The sequence below is a fragment of the Pipistrellus hanaki genome, assembly GCF_964339955.1.
Source record: "Pipistrellus hanaki genome assembly, chromosome: 12".
In the NCBI taxonomy this organism is placed as follows: Eukaryota; Metazoa; Chordata; class Mammalia; order Chiroptera; family Vespertilionidae; genus Pipistrellus; species Pipistrellus hanaki.
This window is the reverse complement of record NC_140514.1, coordinates 39,709,920-39,731,302: the sequence shown is the minus strand read 5'-3', so window position 1 is coordinate 39,731,302 and position 21,383 is coordinate 39,709,920. Positions and strand designations below refer to the sequence as shown.

Below are 21,383 nucleotides of genomic sequence, written 5' to 3'. Positions count from 1 at the left end.
TGGCAGAACAACTGAAAAACTGGTCACTGTGATGTGTGCTGACCACCAGGGTGTGTGCAGAACATGGCAGGTGTCAGCTGTGGTGTTTCTCCTTTTCCCACGTCCTGCACGGAAAAACGACAGGTTCCTGAGGGGAGGAGCTGGGGATTAAGAAATTAGAGAAAGAAAGAGACAAGAGGCAGAAATAGATTCATAAAGCTGGGAGCTAGGTGGATGCCATCTCTCTGATGGAGAGACAGTCACACTCACAGACAACACAGCATATTTATTGGCTTCCAAAGGGGAGTTTAAGGTCAAAAGGAGTTTCGGGTGAGCCCAGATCCTATTCATCAAAATCTGGGTAAACTCCTTATTTTTTGTTACAAGATTTAGCATATCAAGACCTGGGTGAGTCAAGGTCCTATTTGTTCCTCATTCCAAGCACATGGATTAAGAAATCAGTACTGATAACAGGATTCTGCCAGTGCCCTCGGGCTTAGCTGATAAGAATTAAGAGAAAGTCCCTGTGCCTTCTCAGGCGGCTCTCTTCAGTCTGCTGTGGCGGGATAGTGAAGCAGGTGAGTGGGGGCTCCAGACCAAGGTGGGGCGCCAGTCACTGTGAGGGGTGAGCCTCGGGTGGTTACTGAAAATTCTTTGCTCCCCCATGCCACAGTCCTGCCTGGTGCTCGCACCTGCTGCTGGAGCCAGAGCCATCGCTCACACCCACTGTGGATGCTCGGTGCTGGCCACGATCACCCTTCAGGGCTCCTCTACCTCCCCCTGCTCCTGAGGCCGGCAGCTGCCACTCCCATCCACTGACCGCACCGGCCCTGCTCGCACCTGCTGCTGCTGAAACCGGTCCCCATTGCTCTGCACCTTTAGTGGGTGCGAGCTGGGCCAGCGCCATCAGTGCGGGAGAGGGCCGTCAGACTGGAGGGGGGGCACAGTGGCAGGGGCGGAGGTCCGCCCCTGTGCCTACTGCAGCCTTGCAGCCCACAGTTCCTTTCAATGTGCACAAATTCGTGCACTGGGCCCTTAGTACAGAGGATAAAAGACTTGATTGCTATTCTCAAACCATTTAGCCTTATAGGGAAAGGTAAAATACAAATCCAAGATACAAATGGTTCTTCAGGGCTGGTGGGAATTTCTCTCCAGCTTTCAGGAACATCTGTTTCTATGGTTCAGCTGTTGGAGGATGAACTGACAGCTATGGACCATACATTGCTAAGAAACACATGGGAAGGCATGAGCCAACCTGCTCCTCACCCCAAGACTAAGGAGAGCCAAAATGGGGTTCCCTAGAGTCAAACTAAACATTTCTCCTGCACTCTGTGTGGAACAGGCAGCTCCCCCTTTCCCTCCCCCTCTGTGCTCTTTATCCCTGCTGGTACCATCCGCAGTACTCCCCCTCCCTAAAGCCCTTGTGACCCCACTGAACCCACTCCCCACTCCCAGTTCTCTTCCTGCCTAGGAATTAGCCCCAGGAGGGATCTTCCTTGGCAAAAGGAAGTGGAGGCCGCTAAGGCTCCTGTGCATTTAACTCTGCCAACTATAGGGTGTTCCCCCAAAATGTATACACAGTTTGTATATTAATTCCAATGGGTTAAATCGGAAAGAAACATCAAGTGAGCTGTCAGCTTTTATACATTTTGGGGGACACCCTGTATTTGAGTCCCTACAGTGAGCTCCCCACGTCTGGCACCGTGGACTTGGCAGTGAATTAAGAAGTCACAAGTTCTGCCCTGTGGACTTCACAGTAGGAAAGACAAGACACTCAAATAAATGCAAGGGCTGCCAAAGAGAGGCGTTGGGGTATAGTGGATTTTGTGGATTGGGAAACAATGTTTACACTGAGGGAGATAGATTGATAGATTGGGAAACACAATGTGTACACTGAGACCATAAAGAGAGCCAGCCCTAACCGAGATAGAGCGTAGGCCCGGGTTTAATTCCGGTCAGGGGCATGTGCCTTGGTTTCGGGAACCTCCCCAGTGGGGAGTGTGCAGGAGGCAGCTGATCTATGTTTCTCTCTCATTGATGTTTCTAACTCTCTTACTCTCTCTGTAAAACAAATCAATAAAATATATTTTAAAAAAAAATAAAAAGAGAGTCAGCATCAGGCGAGATAAAAAGTTAATAGTTTTCTGGGTATAGAATGTTCCAGGGTCGGGCGGGGAGCACACAGCGTGCCTCAGGAACCGACTAGCAGGGTGGCTATAGAGCACAGGGCAGGAGGCAGGGTGGGGCAGAACTGCAGGAATATTCCGCAGTGCAACTCCTGCAGAAAGCCTTCGGAGAATAACCCTAACCCGCCTCTGGCCCATCAGGTCCGGGGTCCCATGCGCTCCAGGAGTGACGCCCACCTCAGCGACTCAAACTTCTAGGGGCAGGAACAGGGAGGCGCGCTCCGCGGGCCCCTCGGTGGGGACTTGAGACACCCACACTCGCAGGGTCTGCAGACTGGCAGCGGGAACCCAATTCAGGTCTGCGTTGGTGCAACTCCGCAATCCAGAGCTGTCCAGCGTCTTGGCAAGAAAAACTACACTCCCCACAACACACTGCGCCTCCGACTCGCTGCGGTTGCTCGCGGCCAATCCGGGGAGGGAGCTGTGGCGGGGGCCGAGGAGGGACATTTTAAAAGGGCCGGGGTTGCGGGCGTCAGTGGCCATGGCGGATACAGCGACCACAGCATCGGCGGCAGCGGCCAGTGCCGCCAGCGCCGCGACCGATGCACCTCCTTTCCAGCTGGGCAAGCCCCGCTTCCAGCAGGTGAGGACCGGGCTGCGGCCCGAGGGTCAGCGGGTGGCACCGGGATGGTCAGCGGAGCCCTTTCCCAAACCCCCTTTAGCCCCAGGGTCTCGGACCCGCGGCTACCCCGGAGCCTGCAGCGACTGGCCGGGGACCTCGGCCAAAGCCACTCCTTTCCTATTGGTCAGCGGGGCGAGCGAGGACCCCCACCTCGGCTCCCCATTGGCCACCGTCGCCGTCGCTCTGCGGCTGCTCGCGCCCGCCTTCCCTGCCCCCGCGGAGACGCTCTGTGATTGGCCGCTGCGGCCGGGAATGTGGGCATCGGGGCCAGCGGCTGCTGCTGCTGCTGCAGGGTCGCCTTGCGCTAGGCAGCTGCCCACTCTGGGCGGAAAGTTCGAGTCCGGCCTGGAGGAGAAGTTGCCTTGGCCGAGATACCCTCTGCCCGTTCCCCCGGGTGGGGACTGACCGCCTTTCCGAGCGTCTGGAGGCGCCCCCGGCAGTGGCAGCGCCCGGGTCACGCTCCCAGCCCTGCACCCCAATCGGGTCCGCCGTGCGCGACGGGCCGGGGCCACGAGCCCAGGGGTCCCCTCCGGCCGGCCATTCGCTGCCGTGGCGGTTGGCCTGCCGGTGCCCTGCGGCGGGTGGAGCGAGGGCCGGCGGGGAGAGCTGGGTGCGGGGGAGACGCTGTGTTATCTCCGGGGGCAGAGGGTCCAGTCCCGGCAACAGGCACCGGCCTCCTTCGCTGCCCCCTCGGCGAAGGGTCTGGGCACCTGAGCCCAGCGCCGCTGCCGAGCGCGTGGCTCTGTCCGTCCTGCTCGGACCCCCGGTGGGGCGTCGCTAACTCGTCCTCGGCCACGGAGACGGATCGAACCCGCAGCCTAGACGAGGCCGGGGCTAGCGGCTGGGAAAGGCCATCCCCACGCCGCGGGCCGCCGCGTACGGGGAGCCCCCGCCTACGCGTGGGGGGCCCCCGGCTGCCTGCAACGCAGAGGAGATGAACTTTGTTAGGAAAAGGGCAAAAGACTTGGCTGAAGTGAGAGCCTAGGGTGGGGTGGGGGCAGCGGAGGCGGACAGAAAGAAGCTTGCAGGAAGAAAGGAAATGTGCAAAGGTCTGTTATGTTATTTATTTTGGTGGTGGTGGTGGTGGTAGGAGAAACTGGGTCTTGAAAGGTGGTGCATTGAGCCTCGCGGGTAACTAGGGAGCTGTGTCCGTCAGCTTTCTGAGAAAATGTCCCCACTGTTTAAAAAAAACCACAGGGCTTTAATTGCCTTAAAAAAGAAATCAGCACAGCGTGTAGGTGTCTGAGGCGGGACTGTGTTCCTGCCAGTGCAGGGTGCCACTCCGGGGAGACTGTCAGAGTAGGGTGCCCCTGCCTGAATGTGAGTGATCCCTCATTGGCTCTCCCCCTTTCCCGGCCCTAGGCATTGGTCAGGGCTTAGCCAGGCCCGCCTCCTGTGACATTACCCGCCTACTTTCCCCCCTCCCCCTCCCGCCTCCCCCCTCCTCCCCCAGGGTACCACTCCTTTCTGCCACCTCCTTGGCCACCCCAAGCGGGATCCTTATAAGTCAGCCTGCCTGATGCTCTGATTACTTGGTCTCCTTAACTCCTGTGTGCACTTTTTGAGTGAAAGGGCTGACCTTTGCCCTTCCGTTGACTCCATCCTAACCCTGAGGTGGGGCCAGACACACAGTGATGTGCGGGATAAAGATCTGTGCGATGGTTTTTCTCCGGGACTTGTTCTGGGACATTCAGTCACACAACAGACACTTGTCAAGACTGTCCGAGGACTGAGCCCTTTGCAGTGATCCCTGCTGGAGCCATCCGTGCACGCTTGAATCTCCTCTGTCCTGGCAGCCATTGCCAGTATCTCCCTGGCAAGCCTCTGCAAGGCAGTCACAGTGTTTGCTCTGGAAGGGAGGGCTCCTCCTCCAGCACAGGAACCTGCCTCCGGCACAGCGCATGTGATCCCTGCATGGGAGAGAGCTCGGCTTCCCGGCTTCCCCCGCAGACGTTCCCTGCCACGCTGCTCCCAGCTGTGCAGGCAGCTCAGCCCACCACCCGACTGACTCCTACGAAACCTGGGGTCACTGTGTACTAGTTCTTCCCCTCCACTCCCTCACTTTCTAAATGCAGCCGAGGTCAGTGTTCTCCTCTCTTAAACAGCTCTCAATGCCAGTAGGGGACGTGCAAGAGGCAGCTGATCGATGACTCTCTCTCATCGATGTTTCTATATCTCTCTCCCTTCCTCTCTGTAAAAAATCAATAAAATATATTTTTAAACAGCTCTCCAATCCACGGGTCTCCGCTGCTGGAACCCTGGGCCAGGCCCCAGCACCCCCCTCCTGAGCCTGCTAATGGGTCTCGCTGCTTCCACTTTCAGTCCTCATGGCAGCGTCCCAGTGCAGATCTGATCAAGGGCTCCCTGACTCCCCACCCCCCACCCGCAATCCCCCCAAAGCTCGAACACCCGCCAGTGGCTGCCTCTGCTTCTGAAATGAGGACCTCACTTTTGAAGGGGCCCCAAAGACCGGCATGGCCCACAGCTGCTCAGCTCATCTTCCTCACACTGAGCCCCACCCACCCCTTCAAACACGTCTTCTCACCACACGGGCTGCTTTCAGCACACGGTATCAGTCCATCGCACTGTGCACATTTCTCTGATGGTCACATCATATTTTAGATAATCAAGTTTGTTTGGACCCCAGAAGGCCGGCACATTATATTTGACTGCTATGTGCCTTCTAACCTATTATTTCTCCGCCCCTCCTTGTTTCCCTTGCTTATCTGTTGAGAAACTGACTGGTTTGTCCTGTAGACTTTCCCACACTCTGAATGTGGCTGGAGGCATCTCTGTGGTGTTTACTGACCGTGCTCTGGTCCCTGTTGTTCCTTGTAATCTTGGAGGTCATGCTTTTAACCTCCGCCCCCTATTGCCTAATGGGAGGGGGCCGCCCAGAGGGGAAGATGACAAGACAACACCTGAGAAGCTCTGCGGCCGACTGTGCCCCTTCCCTCCTCCTTTCTGCTCATTTCCTCTCCCAAACCTGCTCTTTTCTGCACGTCAAGTTGGGGCCCCTGGACAGGAACATGCTCTTCCCCATTTGTATTTCAGTCTCTCCGGAAGTACGTGGGGTTTTTGTTTGTTGGCTTTTTTAAAAAAAAACTTCTTGTCCTTCAGAAGTCTCGCTTACCAGTGTCCGCTAAGATAACGGGGTTAGGGGTGTGCTGGGCTCTGAGATCCGCTGAGGCCTACGGTGGCAGAGCACACGGGCTGCCCGGGGCTCCCCTGGGGTAGGGGGAGCTTGCTGGGCAGGAAAACGCCCTCTGCCCTCCGGGGAGGGGAGGTTTGTGTGGGCTGAGGTCTGGTCCGTGGGGAAGTTTCTCATGCAGTTTGCCTGAATAAGTTCTGCAGTGACATGGCTTGTAGGTAGTTATGTGTTGTAACAACTTCTGTCCTGCAGACTTAGCAGCTGTGTCCTGGGGCTGGCCCTGGGCTGGTTGTGCTGTGGGAAGGGTCAATACCTTCTAGTCCAGTGGCTCTCCAGCCCTGCTGCACGTGGCTCACCTGATGCCTGGAGCCCTCCCCCCCATTCTGCCTCCCCCCCGCCTCGGCCACAGAATTTGAATTCTTGGGTGTTGCAGCTTGGCCCAGGATTGGTGAGCTGGCCTGGTTTTTCTGCCTTTGAGCTACAGTATTTTATTCCTAAGCACAGAGATTTGGAGGGCTGGCGGTTCCTCCTCAGACCATGGCCCTCAGCTGCTGCTCCCTAGGCCCGCTCTCCCCCAGCGGCTGTGGGGGTGGGAAGGCCTGTACTGCAGGCCCCGGGCCCTGCTGAGAATTAGCTGACTCACCTTTCTGGTGCAAGGAACTGCAAGGAATCACTTAGCTGACTCATTCTTCAGGTGAAGAAAAGGGGAAGGAAAAACATCCATCCACTGACTAAGGAAAGAGGGCGGGGGGTGGGGGGGGCTGAATTCTGGAGGGGGAAGCCATACATTTTAAACTACTGAGAAAATAAAAATTAATTAGACTGAGAACATAGGAACCTTCTCTGCCATTCATCAGGCTGGGAGGACAGGCATTAGAACAGCTACAAAGAAACAGGGTTTCTCACAAGGACCCTAAAAAGTGTCCCAACCACCTCCTCTTCCACACTCACTGAGAAATCACCTTCTCCAAGATCTCTGGGGTCTCTTGTAAGGGCACTGATCCCACTCCTGAGGGCTGTGCCCCCAGACCTAACCGCCTCCCCAAGGCCCCACCTCTCATACCGTCATCTTGAACATTAGGATTTAATTTATGAATATTGGGGGGAGGGCTCAAACATTCAGTCTGTAGTAAGAACCACAGTATAGTTACTACATTAAGTAAATTAATATGGATAAAATGCTTTCATTAATCTATGGCCTACATTTTTTGGTCAGTGGTCTCAGTAGTGCCCTTGAAAGTATCATTCCCACCCCATTCCTGTCCAAGGTTCAGTCAAGAATCACGTGATACATTTACTTGTCGCTTTAGTTTCCTGTCCTGTGGGCTGTCCCTCAGTCCCAGCGCAGTCATTTGTCTTTATGGCATTGTCATATTTGATGAAGAAGGCCAGTTATTTTGCTTAATGTTCCCCAGTTTGGGTTTGTTTGATGCTTCTTCACGATCAGATTCAGGCCTTCCAGAATCCTGTGTGAGCGACAGTGTGAACTTCTCAGGGTATCACATCCGGAGGCACACAGTGTCCATCTCCCCTTCCTTGGTCCTTTTAGCATGCCCCCATCATTTATTACTTTCTGGCCCAACCAAATGTTTGGTACCTTCCCTGCCCCGGCCCTGGAACTGGCTACTTCCCTGAGGGACCCTGATGCATTTTAGTGATAAACAGAATCTGTATGTCATTCTGCCTCTTTACTAGTCACTTACCATCCTCTGGCCGGACTTATTTCCCTGACTGTTAATTGGAATCATCCTCTTTATATTTCACACCGTCATACGCATTTTCCTGTGCCATAAACAATCTCTTTCAAACGGCGGCATAGTGTTCCGTCCCTGTCCGCCTTGACAGAGAAAGTCCTCAGCATACGGTGGACCTCCGGCCGAACCTCCGGATGTCGGCCTGTTTCCTTAGACTCCGTTATCGGAGGTCCTGTTGCCCGGACAACAGCGTGAGCTCGGCGGTTCAGGCCCTTTGACTGTGGGAGTCAGAGGAATGGCAGCGAAGCTTCATCTGTGAAAGGCAGGAGGTGGAGGCTGCTCCAGGGCGGGGTGGTGAGCAGAGCGGGAGGCCGCGGGGGGCCTGGTGTGTGCAGGGGACTTGGAGGTGACCCGGGGCCTGTTGCAGGGTCTGCCAGGGAAGGGGAAGGAGCAGACGTTGGCTGCAGGGCCTGGTTTCCTAGTGAGCACGGGGAGGCGTGTGGAGGCGTGTGCTCCCTCGCTGCGCGGAGCAGAGGACGGTGCCCGGAGGGCTGTGGGGCTCCTGGGAGCATCTGGGACAGAGCTTGGGAGTGTAACGAGGCATGAACCCCTGGCGTTTGCAGCTTCTCCCTTTGTCCCCTAGCTTGGCACCCTGTCCCCTGCCTTGCTTGGCTTTGCCCAGCTGGCTCTGTCCCTGGGTTGCCTGGTTTCCTTTCACTGGGCTCTAATGCCTGTGGCCTGCTTTGCACAAAGCCCTTCTTTTCCACGGACCCTGCCCCAGGGCCAGGCTGGAGGGGGTCGGCCCCTTGCCCTGGGCCTCACAGCAGCTCCAGAGCCGTGGGTGAAGGAGGGCCTGGGGGTGCACGCAGGGGGCTGAGGTGCTGGAGCTCTGCCTCTGGGGAACTTGACCTTGGAGAGGGACCTTCCCTCACTGGAGAGGCCCTTGCAAGGCTGGGCGGCTGTGGTGGTCAGGGAAGGCTGGGAGAGGGCGGGGACCAGGCCCTGTGCTCAGTGGTGGGGAGTGGGAGCTGCGGAAAGGCTTGGAGTGGATCTCAGGGCCCTGAGGGAAAAGGAAGAAAAATGGGAGGCACCTCAAAGAGAAGTTGGGACAGTCACTGAGCCTTAATGGTCTTTCTGAATTGATGTTCGAAAGCCCTCAGCCTGGGCAAACGGCTCTCAGGTCACTGAGCAGGGAGGCCTCATTGGTATGCATCTCCCATGACTGTGGGCCCCAACAGGGGGGGTGAGGTGTGTGGGGCGGGTCCCCAGTGGCTGGAGGATGGTCTATAGCAGTGTTTCCCAAAGTGTGGTACGCGTACCCCCAGGGGTCCGGGAAGAGTTTGGTGGGGATATGCACTGCACCGTGCTTAGCTGCGCCTAATTCTACGTTCTCATGAGTACGAGGGGTACTCAGCGTTACGAAAATTATAGAAGGGGTACACCTATGTCAAAAGTTTAGGAAACACTGGTCTACAGCAGCTGATCTCCTCTCCTCTCCCACCCCCTTCTCCAGACATCCTTCTATGGCCGCTTCAGGCACTTCTTGGATATCATCGACCCTCGCACGCTCTTTGTCACTGAGGTAAGTCATGGCTGTCGCTCCTGCGGAGGCCCCTCGGCCCCTTCGCCTTGTCCTCTAGAAGATCCGAGGCATCTGTGTGTGCGCCCTCCCTACACATTGTCTCATCTCGTTCGGATCTCACCATGACCCTGCCAGGCAGGTAGATCACCATCCTCACCATCGTCCTCACCATCACTTCACACTTTAATAAACTTATTCCCAACTGCACGAATCACACGCTCATTATAAAAGTTCAAACAGCACAAATGTTTAAGTAGAACAAAGAAGTATCCTTCATACACCCTTCCTATTCCGTTCCCTCCTCTCCAGGCGATTAAGGTATAATTTACCTTTTACGTGTGAGCCATGCTGTGAGTTTTGACCAACATTCACTCATGAATCCAGCCCCACGGTAACAATGTAGGGCATTTCTGTGACCCGAAAACGCCCCCTCCTTCCCGTTACCGTGTTTCCCCGAAAATAAGACATCTCCAAAAATAAGACCTAGCGCATGGAACGATAAGACATCCCCTGAAAATAAGACCTGGTGCAACTTTGGGAGAAAGAATTAATATAAGACACTGTCTTATTTTCGGGGAAAGAGGGTAGTAGTCCGTCTTCCCTATCCAGCCCCTGGCAACCCCGTACCTGTTTTCTGTCCCTGCTGCCTGGCTGTTTCCAGAATATCATGTAAATGGAACACAACAGTAGGCGCCTTTCCTAGGTTCCATTCCTTTCCTTCACATCCTGCTTTTGAGTTTCATTTGTGACGTCGCGTGTGTCAGTCCTGCATCCCTTCTCATTGCCGGGTCGTATTCCACCGGGCAGACGTCCCGGCATGTGTCTGTCCGTCCACTTGTTGCTGACCACCTGGGCTATTATAAATAAAACCGCTGTGAGCCTTCTTTGTGTGGATGTGTGCTTTCACTTCTGTGAGTAAGGAACTAGGCACGGGATCGCGGGCTCACAATGTGAGCGTGGTAAGTGTGTGTCTCACCTCATAGGAGGCGGCCGGACTGCTCGGATTGGCTGCACGCTTTACATTCCCATCCACAATGTTCCCGTTGCTCGCCAGCCCCACCAGCACCTGCTCTTGTCAAATTTAAACAGATTCCGCTTACTTCAGCTGCCCCAGGAAGTGTGTCTCTGTAGCCCTTGTACATGTATTTACAGATGCGTGTGGGAATGCGTGCACACGCAAAATAGCAAAGATTTGCTAAGCACTTCCTGTGAGCACGGCAGGTTGTACGCATTGTCCTTGGGTCAGATCATCAGATTAACTCGCAGCAGCCCGGGAGGTAGACCTGTTTCAGCTCCATCGAGCGGATGAGGAAACGGACAGGGGAAGTCTCATGGGATGCACGCAGGTATGCTCTCCTCGGAGCCCTCAGTCTTCGTCAGTTTGCATCCCCGCTCCTTAGGGAGCTTTCCCAAGGTGACCGGGCGGGCCGCACCCTGAGCAAGCCCCTGAGCCCCTGAGCCCCTTCGTGGGCTTCCTGCTCGGACAGCATTCCCCGCCCATCCCTGTGAGCACGGCCTGGCGTGAGCCCGGAGCGGGGCAGCTCAGGGAGGGAAGAGCCAGGGCGGAGAGGAGCACAAGGCCTGCCAGGCCCCGGGGCCCAGAGCAGCCCGCACTGTGCATGGGCGCCACCCAGGGCTGTGAGACGTGGGCGCTGACCGGGCGGTCTCCGCACGCCTCAGCGGGATGGAGGGCTCAGGCACTTCCTTGCTGGCCCCGCCTGCCCTGCGGGCCTCCTGCCTCCCAAGGACAAGGCTGCTGTGCTGCTCGGCTCTGTCGGGACTCTCCTGAGGAGTTGTCTCTGCCGTCACTCAGAAACTGGGAGGAGCCTCAAACCAGAGAAACTCCTGGCCTAGCCTAGAGTATGTGTCTCTCTAGGAAGTTCCAGGACGGTGCAAAACTAGATACAGTGGCCACATAAATCCCAACCTAAATGCTCCCTGTGGATGGAGGAGTCAGCAGAGGCCAGTGCTTCGCTCAAACGATAGAGGTGCTAACGGAGGCCTTTGAGGGGTGCTGAGAGGCGACCGAGGGGCACCCAGAAGGTCGGGAGGCATTCAGTGCTCCCCAGGCCACTGTGAGCCGGAGCCGGCTGGGGCTCTGGGGGCGGGTGGGCGGCGACAGCGTGACCTGCTGCCTATGCCGAGGCTCACCCACCTCCGTCCGCCTCTCCTCGGCCCCAGGCCACTCCACTCACCGCTCTGTGCCTGCGCCACATCCTCCACCTCAGCTCTAACACTCCGAGAGGCTGCAATCTTCTGTACTTCACTAACCCATTTGGGTCTAAATCCCATGACTAAACATAAAAACCTCATGCTTTATTATTGATCGAACCAACTGTCAAAGCAATTACTTACCAGCTAGAAAATAAAACCACTGCAATGTAGTTTTAGCATATTTTCCAGATTCCACATGTTCCCCTCCCTTCATCAAAGATCATGATGGACTTCCCAGAACGATCTTCTTCACTTTCCTCCCCTAGCACTGCCCCCTCCTCCACCCCCCTGACTCCTTCCCCCCTCCCCCATCCCCAGCAGTTGGGGACTGTTTCTAGCGCTGCCTGCTGGCCTTTTGGGAAGTGTCTGCCCACAGGAGATCTTCTAGGCCTTAAAAGCTCTGAAGAGCCGTGAGTGGGGTCTTCAGGCCCTCGGCTGGTTCTTGTCTAGGCAGGCGGCTTGGCAAGGCCACAGTGAGAAATCAGAGGCCCTGAGAGGCCAAGGCTCTTCCCTGAGCCCCTCCCCCATGAACTGTGGCACTGCCAGGGGGACAGGCCCCCCCTCCCCCCCCCCTTCTGCTGGGCTCACTGACCAGAACACTGCTTCTCTCCCAGGGCCCTGGCTGGTGTCCTGGGAAGGAGAGCGCGGGGCGGCCCAGTTTGCCTGTGAGGGTGGGAGGGTCGTGGAGGACAGGAGGAGGTGGCCCTGGAAACCAGAGTTTCCCAAGGTGGCCAGATCCTGGGCAGTGTGAGCCATCTGTGACCCGGTACCGGTGGGGGCAGTGGCCGACGGAACAGACAGACTTGTCCTGAGAGAGTTTGCAGCTAGTTTGCCATGTTTGAACTGACCGAGCTTTCCAAAGATCCCGGCCCTCTGGTGTGCAATGAGGCGCAGGACGTTGTATTCATGGTAATTTCTCTCAGGAAGAAGGCTGTCTTTGTTTCATCATCGGGGTGTTGAGCCAGGCTTCAGAGGAGGAGGCTGGTCTGCTTGCTGGAGGGGGAGGGACTGTGCTTTGATCCTGGAGAAGAGAGGAGAGAGGAGGAAGGAAAGGGAAAAAGTGGGAAGGAGAGCAAGTAACCTGGTGAGCTGACAGGCCAGGGCCTGGGGGCTCTCTTTTAGTGTGTTTAATAGTTTATTGATTTTTTAGAGATAGAGGAAGGGAGAAATGAAAAAATCAATGTGAGCGTATTAACGTTGATGGCTGCCTCCTGCACGCCCCCTACTGGGGGAGCCACAATCCGGGCATGTGCCCTAACCTGGAATTGAACCAGTGACCTCTAAGGATGCCCAATCAATGAGCCACACCTGGCCAGGGCCCTGGGGGTCTTTTGAGGTGGGTCGTGCCTACTGTGCTTTGATAGTCGTTGACTGACCCAGTATTGTCTCTTTCATCATTCCTGGAAAACTCTCAGCAAAGTTTGCCTGGTTCATGAAATGTCTGCAAAAGTGGATTATTTGAGGGATATTGAGGGGTGTGGTCTCCGTCAGGGTGCAGTGTGGGGGGTCATGCCTGAGGAAGGAACGGCCAGGAGCCGGCAGAAGCCCCAGCTTTGGCCTCCAGGGAAGTCATGGAATCCCACCCCTGCCTCTGAGGGCAGTGGTGCCCCGCTGACATCCCGGCTACTTTTAATCATGGGCTGAAGGTAAAAGGGATTTGCTATTCTGAACTCAATAACTATTTGAGGGAATGAATGGTTGATAGATTATCATCTTGAAGAGCACAGAAAACTATCTGAAATAGTGTTAATAGCACCATTTCAATACCAGCTCTGGATTGGTTAGTGATCTGGAACTTGGGGCTGTAGTGTAGGCTAGAACAAGTCAGTAATCATGCTGGGGTTGGAAACCGTCATCACCTGGGAGTAGGGGGATACAAATACCAAGTAGGGAAAAGACAAAGAATTATGTGATGTTTGAATTAGAATTGGAGGTACCAGTATGAACTCATGATTTATACACACACACACACTTCCCAATTTCCTGGCTCTGTTCACTGAAAGGGCCTAGAAGCAATGATACTTAGTAACAATGTGCCACTCACCATCCATCGGAGGAGCCAGGGCTTCCTGTAGAGATGGCCAGATCCACATGCGGGGCAAGGAGAATGGTTACATAAAGTAAGAAAGTGCACAGAGAATGATGGAGACCCACTGGCCACCTTTGGGACAATTCCCAACATTAAGTAGAATAAGAGCAATGGATTGTAATACGTCGAGTAATAATAATAATAATAAACCCAAGCGTCCGTAGTAATGTTAAACAAGTGGGAAAGGGAAGCTCTTCTTTGCAGAAGGGTGTCAGCTAATAAGTAAGGAAATAACCTTTGTGTAATCATTAATGGATGCTATTTCTGTAGAGCAAGAGATGGTTGGGAACAGGATATCTGTGTGCTCTTTAGCAGTATCCCCCTAAGGATTATTTAGCAATTACAAAGGGGGAAAGGTACCTTTCCAGTGGTGGGAGGATTCCCCTTTAACCAGATGACCATACTTAGCATCACTAACACTGAAAAAACCCCTGACATTACATGACTCCTGATGTGATGTGATTCTGGTATTAATCCCTACATATAGGGAAATATATGAAAGTCTAAAGAAAAAAAATAAAAACTGCTTATTATCCTACCTGCCAGAAAATAATAATGTAGCATTTTGATGTATGTTTATGTTCAAAATGAAGATGTTTACATAAAATGTATAAATGTAGCTCTATATAGATACGTAAATAATCGTATATATTTGTATACGTAACATAAATGTATACATAATATATATTCTTTCTCCATGTAACATATCATGAGCATTTTCCTTGTCATTAAATGTTGTTTCAAAATGTGCTTAACAATTGCATGTAATTTCCCATGTAGTTATTCTATGTTTAGTTGTTTTCTTCATTTGAGTAGTTTCCATTTGAGTAGTTTCAAGGTTTTTTTTTTCTTCCATTATATTTCAATAAATATCCTTGATCATAAATCTCCTCATTTTCCTCTTTATTTCCTTTGGATAAATTCCTAGAAGTGGAATTTCTGCATGAAAAGCATTTTCAGGCGTTTTAATATGTTGCCAATTGCCCTGTAAATTGGACCAACCTATGCAAAGGTTACATCAGTTTATACTCTCACTAGCAGCGAGTGAGGATGTCCATTTAAATGCATTATTATAATTTAAAAAATCTTCAGTGGAATTTTAATATATATGTATTATTGATTTTTAGAGAGAGAGGAAGGGAGAGGGAGTGAGAGAAACATTGATGTGAGAGAGGAACATTGATCAGCTGCCTCCTGCATGCCCCCTACAGAGGATTGAGCCCACATCTTGCAACCCTGGGCACATGCCCTGACCAGGAATTGAACTGGCAACCATTTGGTCATGGGATGACACCCAACCAACTGAGCCACACTGGCCAGCTTTAATGGAGTTATTTTTTATTTAAAAATATTCCCAAATGTTAGTACCTTTATACACATCAAGTTAAAATCTCCTATTTATACACAGCTTGCCCATCAGCATACATTTTTGGCATACTTATTACATTGGACATAGACTTTTTGTTTGCTTTTTTCATTCATTTCCAAGTCTTTATAGTTTTTTTTTTTTAAAAGAAGTTTAGTCTTACAGTATAGATCACCATTATCATTAGACTTATAGGTATAACAGATAGGTTGTTTCTGTCTTTTGTGATCACTTACCCCCCCCCCCCCCAAAAAAAAAAAAAAAGTCACAGGCATGCCACTTTCACCTGTGCTAAATTTATTTTTTAGAACAAATTCCCAAGAGAAGGATATTCAGGCTGGAGGCCACAATTGTTTTATAGTTCGTGGGATAGCTGGACAGGTTAATTTTCTAAAGGGTGGCAGTACCTGGCGGATTATGTTGGTTTACCTCACACAGCGGACAGCCGCCCGGAAAGCAGAACCTCTCCCCACGTGTCCCTGGTTTCCTCCCCACTGGGCCTGCCTCCCAGAGGGCGGCTCGTGGCTGGTGGGAGCCACACCAGACAGCCCTGCGAGTCCTGGGCTGCTGGGAGGGGCAAGAAGGGGGCTTGGGAAAGCCCAGGGGAGCCGAGAGGAGGGCTTGGTTCTCTGCATGCACAGAAATCACTAGCTTTGGCCCACGAGTCCCACCTCCTGGGGTCACAGTAGGCATGGATCCAGCCAGGGTTGCAGAAAAGGTAAGGATGCACCGCCCTGCACTGGCAGGTGCAAGATGGCCCAGGTGAGAACCATCAGCTAGCTCCATGCTGAGCAGTTAACACCATATGACACCCCCTGCTGCTCCCCACCCCCTGCCAGCAATCCCCGCTCGTTCCCTCAGGCACACCCCACCACGCTGTCTGTTCATTCTCCCTGACGCTTGACACTGCTCCTTCTTTCCCATTTTTTCAGTTCCGCAAGCTTGGGGTCCTCAGAGCTTTGCCTGAAAGGCCCGTGTTGCAGTGGTACCCTTTCTCTAAACCCGCTCTCCACTTTCTCTGCCAAGCTGGGCTTAGCTGGGAATGAAAGTGAAAAATAAGGTGACCAGACGTCCCGCTTTTGGCGGGACAGTCTTGATTTTTAACCGTTTGTCCTGCGCTCCGCGGCGTTTTAAAAAAATCCCAATTTTTGGAAAGAACCGTGACTTTTTTAAAACGCCGCGGGAGGCGGGACAAAATGTTAAAAATCGGGACTGTCCCCCGAAAGCGGGACGTCTGGTCACCTTCGTGAAAAAGGACCTTCCTTTTCTCGTCTGGGGTATCCGCTTTGGGTTGGGGGCAGGATGCAGCTTTGCTGTGGTTTCCTTTGGAGACCGCCCCGCCCTCAGTTACCGCGGTGAGAGCAGGGGGCTCTTCCCTGCCGACATCCCGGGGAGATAGCTCAGAACCGGGGCGCGATGGGTCTCCAGCGCCACCCACACTCTGTGACCCTGAGCAAGGACATGCCCTTCGCTCTGTGGCCCCAGTTCCTCAGAAAGGGGGTGGCCACATGGTGCCATGACACACACACACACACACACACAGGGCGTGTTTTTATCTGTGTCCTTTGTGAACAGGGCACAGTCTCGGAATCCGGGGAATGTGTAAAACCTGCATCACCGTCCATCGACATGGGTCTGATGCTGTAGAACCGGATTCCTCACCCTGACCATGCCCTTTGCCTCTCCCTCTAGAAGCCTCAGTCGTGCATTTTTGTTAAACACACATTATATGTGGCCCCGGGGTGGTGACGGGCTGGGGTGGGCACGTCCCGTGGTTCTGCAGAGAAACCTAAACCAGGCCCCGCTCCCCGCTCCCTGCACCTGGCTCCCCGCTCCCTGCACCTGGCGCAGGAAGTGGGCAGGAAGCTCAGAGAGGTGCAAGCCCCGCGCTCTCTGCCTGTTCACAGGAGGGGGCCCTTCCGGGAGATTCCTGGAAAGTGAGCCTGGTGGTGGTGGGGGAGGGTGGATGGGGTTGGCGATGGACTTGGGGAGGAAGGGTGCCTTGGTGACGTGAACAGTGTGGGCAAACTCAGGAGGTGGTAACGTAGAGGTACCAGCTGGAGAATGGAGGTCCCTGCACCAAAGGGAGGGTGAAATACTTCTGGGCTTTCCTCCCATCCTGGCCAGATGCCGCCACTCCCATCAGATATTGAACATGTTAGATATTTTCCTGCGTTAAGTATGTATATCAGTTTGCCATCCTCCCTTAACCAAGCAGGGATTATACTCAGGCTGCACTTAGTTTGGGGTGGGGAGTGCTAGGCTACCCTCTCTGCACCCCTAAACAGATTGGTTTTCCTTCTGATGACGCCCAGTTTCCCTTCCTGTGTCCCTCTGTCCCCATTCCTGTCTGGCCCCGTCTCCCCCTCTGTGTCCACCACCCTAACACTCCCTGCCTGTCCCTCTGCTTCCTCTTCCCCTGGGGATCTGGGGCCAGGATTCTCCTCTGGCCAAATCCCCTGCCCCCGGAACACACCTCCCAGGTGCCAGCGTTTCCGCGGAACCTTCTGGAGACCATGCTCCGGAGTCACCCTCCGGGGACACTTGTTGGCAGGTGAGCCAGAGGCAGGCAGGCTGCGGTGGAGTCTGGGAGGCAGCAGCCTGGGCGTCCTGGGCTCCCAGTCTTACCTCCAGCCGGCCGGGCTCCTCGCCCGTCTGCATTCAGGGCCCGGCTGCCTGTTCCTGGTTGAGCGAACTTCTTGCAAAGTTCACCCTCCCCCTGGCCTCCATCTTCCCCCGCCCCTCGCATGCTTTCCGCCAAGCCCCGCAATGCATAGGGTGAGAGGGGGGTTGGCTCTCTCCTGAAAATGGCCCCCTTCTCTGTGGGGAGACGAGCCCCAGAGCAGCCAGCCCTCAGGGGCCTAAGGTAAGTAGCCTCGGCCCCTGTCTGTCCCAGAGAGCAGCCCGGGGCCTCTGACCGGGGCCTGGCGGAGGGGTAGGAAGGCTCTGAAGCAGAAGAGCAGGTTCTAGCTTCCTGAGTCCTGGATTCCCAGCTTTGTCTTCAGGAACTTTGGGTTTAGTTCCCCCTCCACCCACACCAAGATCGGAGCGCTCTTGGGAACCCACTCTTGTGGCTGGGGGCCTCCCTTTGATGACCGTGTCCAATGGGGTGGAAGCTGGCCAGGTTGTTAGAGGAACTCAGGAGAATCCCTGGGGTGGGGGAATTATGAGAACACGGCCATTCACCATTCAGCGGCGGAAAGTGGAGCACTCATTGTCCGCGGGCAGGAGCTCGGCCCAGGGAGGAAGCGGGCCAGGGGTGGGGGCTGCAGCAGCACCAGGAGGCTTTGAGGGTGGTGGTGGGGGGACAGAGAAAGGGTCTGACCAAGCTGCCCACTGTCTATCTGCATGACTGTAAGTAACTTAAAACAACGGTCCACGTGAAAAGCAAATGTATGAGACTGGAAGGAGTATCGGCCTACTTTTGCAGCAGTGATCTCAGTGGTATGTTTACAGGTGATTTAAAATGATTTTTGTGCTTTTCTGTTTTGTTTTTTCTTTTTTCTTTTTTCTTTTCTTTTCTCTGCTGGCATTTCCTCTACCCAGCGGGAATTAATTGAAAGGGGGAACCCTGAAAACACAAAGCTGTCTCCAGTTTGGAAGCACAGATTCTGGGAAAGCTCTCTGGATGTTCAAATTGATACGCATCTATTTGAAAGGGCAGGGACAGTACTGCCCAGCAGTCAGGCTGCCCCCAAGCAAGTTTTCCTGGCCCCTGTGAGACTGGCACGGGCCTTGGGTGCCTCTCACACAGGCCTGCTGGGCCGGGGCGTCCGGACGGGCAGTTATCCCCGTTGTTACAGGACAGGAGGCTGCTGTTCGTTTTTCACCCTGTGAGGCTCCCTGTCAGCTGGCTCAGCAGACCCGCTGTCTGCTCCACCGGTGCCCTTCCTGGTGCTGCCGCCTCCTTTATTTTATTTATTTATTTATTTTTATTTTTAAATAAATCTTTATTGTTCATATTACTACAAATGTTCCTCACTCCCCCCCCTCCTTTGCTCCCCCCCACAAGGTTCCCACCCCACCCTCTGCCCTTTCCCCACCCCCATTGTCCTCATCCATAGGTGCACAGTTTATGTTCAGTCTCTTCCCACACCCCCCTCTCCCGCTGCCGCCTCCTCTCGACCAATGAATGGGCTTACGTTGAGGTCTTGTCTACTCCTGTTTCCTGCCAGCCTCGTCCCTCCTCTGTCAAAGGGGAATGGTACACTGCCAGTGTGGCTCAGCGGTTGAACGTTGACCTATGAACCAGAAGATCGCGGTTCCATTCCTAGTCAGGGCACATGCCTGGGTTGTGGGCTCCATCTCCAGTAGGGGGTGTGCAGGAGGCGGGGGCAGCAGATCAATGATTCTCTCTCATCACTGATGCCTCTCTCCCTCTCTCTTCCTCTCTGAAACCAATTTCATATATATATATATATATATATATATATATATATATATATATATATATATATTTTTTTTTTTTTTTTTTTTTTTTTTTAAGGAGGGGAATGGTGGCTTCACTTGATTTTTTTTTTTTTTTTTTTTTTCCCAAACTGGGCATCCCTGATGGCTGGGTCCCTCACCAGTTTTTGACATAAGCTACCTTCTATCACTGTTGTCTGTTTATTACTAATTTTTTAAAAATACAACATACATACAGTAAAATGCACATATCCTAAGTGTATTGCTTTTTGGATTTTGACATATGTTCATGCCCGTGTAACCACCACTTGGATCAGACATTTCCATTTCCATTACCCTGGAGGGCCTCCCTCATATCCTTTCCCAGTCAGTGCCCCTAAAGGTGGCACTCTAATGACCTCTATCACCATAGGTGAGTTTTGCCTGTTTTTTTTTTTTTTTTTTTTAAACTTTGTATACTATATTCTTTTACATCTAACTTATTTGCTTATCATGCATATTAGCTGTCTATTACTATGTAAGACATCACCCCAAAATATAGTGGCTTAAAACAACAACAGTCAATCATTTAGCTCACGGGTCCTCAGATTGGGCTGGGCTAAGAGGGGGGTGGTTTGTTTTTGCTCTGAGCAGGGGGATGGAAGGTTCTTTCCAAGGTGGCTCACTTGCACGGTGAGCAAGCTGGTGCTGGGCATCCGCGGGTGGTTCAGCTGGAGCTGTGGGCCGGGCCCTCAGTCGCTCTACATGTGGTTGTCTATATGGGGTGCTTGGGCTTCCTTACAATATGGCAGCTGAGTTCCCAGAGAGCAACCATCGAAAGAAAACAAGGTGGAGGTGCAAGGCATTTTTATGACCTAACCTCAAACTCTGTTTGTTGAGGTAGCCATGACAATCTTCCCTGGATCAAGGTTTGGGGGCATAGAGGATGTGAGAAGGTTCTAGAAGAGCATGGGGAATGGGATTAATTGGGGTGGCCATTTTTGGAAAACACATTTGGCTACATTATGTTTGTCAGATTCATCTACGTTGTAACATGTATTTGTAATTTGCTTTTTAAAATTGTATAATATTTCATTGTGTACATAGATGACAATTTATTCAGTCTATTATTGGCATTTGAATTGTTTGTAGTTTGAGACTATTTCAGTAGTGTTGCTATGATCATACTTACTAGTATACAAATGTCTTGGTGGACAGAGGTGGCCATCGATCACAGTCACTGTCTCTTTAGCTTTTAAATTTTTAAAAATCATACAATTTTTATCTTCTTTTATTTTCTCTCTTTCCCCATCAGTTACTGTAGCCATATGCACGTTAGTATGTAAATCTCTGCTAGTGTTTTTAAAATCTTGAAAAGAAATTATAGCAGTATTACATAAATATGTTTTCTCTATAAAAACTTTCAGGATTGCAATTAAGATTAAAGTTCCTTATGATACTCCTGGCCAAATCGGGCCCTTTTCTCCGACCCCAACATAACCCTTGTCACCAGTTTGGGGTGGTCTCCTCCCGAAGCTTTTTTTTTTTTGGATTTATTTACACACATACATATTCCCATAGAAAACACTGGTGTGTGTGTGTGTGTGTGTGTGTGTGTGTGTGTTTTGTTTGGTACAATGCACGGTATCATATGGCTCTGCAATTCGCTTTCTCACTCAGGAAATATCTTGGGAGTTATGGCCATAGCATCGCATGTAGATCTACTTCACTTTTTCAGCCGCCGAATAATGTTTCGTGGCATTCTTATCGCACAGCCACTTGGCCAATTCCCTACGAAAGGACGTGTAGTTGCATCCTTCTTTGTTGTGCAGCGTGTGTCCGATGAACTGGAGGGCAGGGCTGGCACACTGTGCTATTGTCAATACTTGATCAACACAGATGCCTTCCGGAATGGGAAAGGGTTAATGGAGCCCTGGGTCTGTGCCCCTCAATGTCCCCTTCTCTTCCCTGCAGAGACGTCTCCGAGAGGCCGTGCAGCTGCTGGAGGACTATAAGCACGGGACCCTGCGCCCGGGGGTCACCAATGAGCAGGTAACTCTGCTGGCGATGGGGAAGGAAGGAAGCTACCAATTCCTCACCTTTTCCCTGCAGCC

At 52.8% G+C, this 21,383-nt stretch overlaps 1 protein-coding gene across 4 annotated transcripts in view; it reads left to right on the top strand.

Annotated features, from left to right (window-relative positions):
- The first annotated feature begins 2,588 nt into the window (after positions 1-2,588).
- The window catches only part of SFXN5 (sideroflexin 5), a 106,868-nt gene continuing 88,073 nt past the window's right edge, over positions 2,589-21,383 (top strand). For 2 of the 4 annotated variants that reach the window (XM_084901306.1, XM_084901307.1), the window contains exons 1-3: positions 2,597-2,748; positions 9,146-9,214; positions 21,244-21,321. In XM_084901306.1, coding sequence (XP_084757432.1) covers positions 2,647-2,748; positions 9,146-9,214; positions 21,244-21,321 — 249 coding nt within the window. In that variant the 5' untranslated portion in view covers positions 2,597-2,646. Of the gene's footprint in view, positions 2,749-9,145; positions 9,215-21,194; positions 21,322-21,383 lie in introns of all 4 variants that reach the window. The other 2 variants (XM_084901309.1, XM_084901308.1) reach the window with 2 other exon arrangements.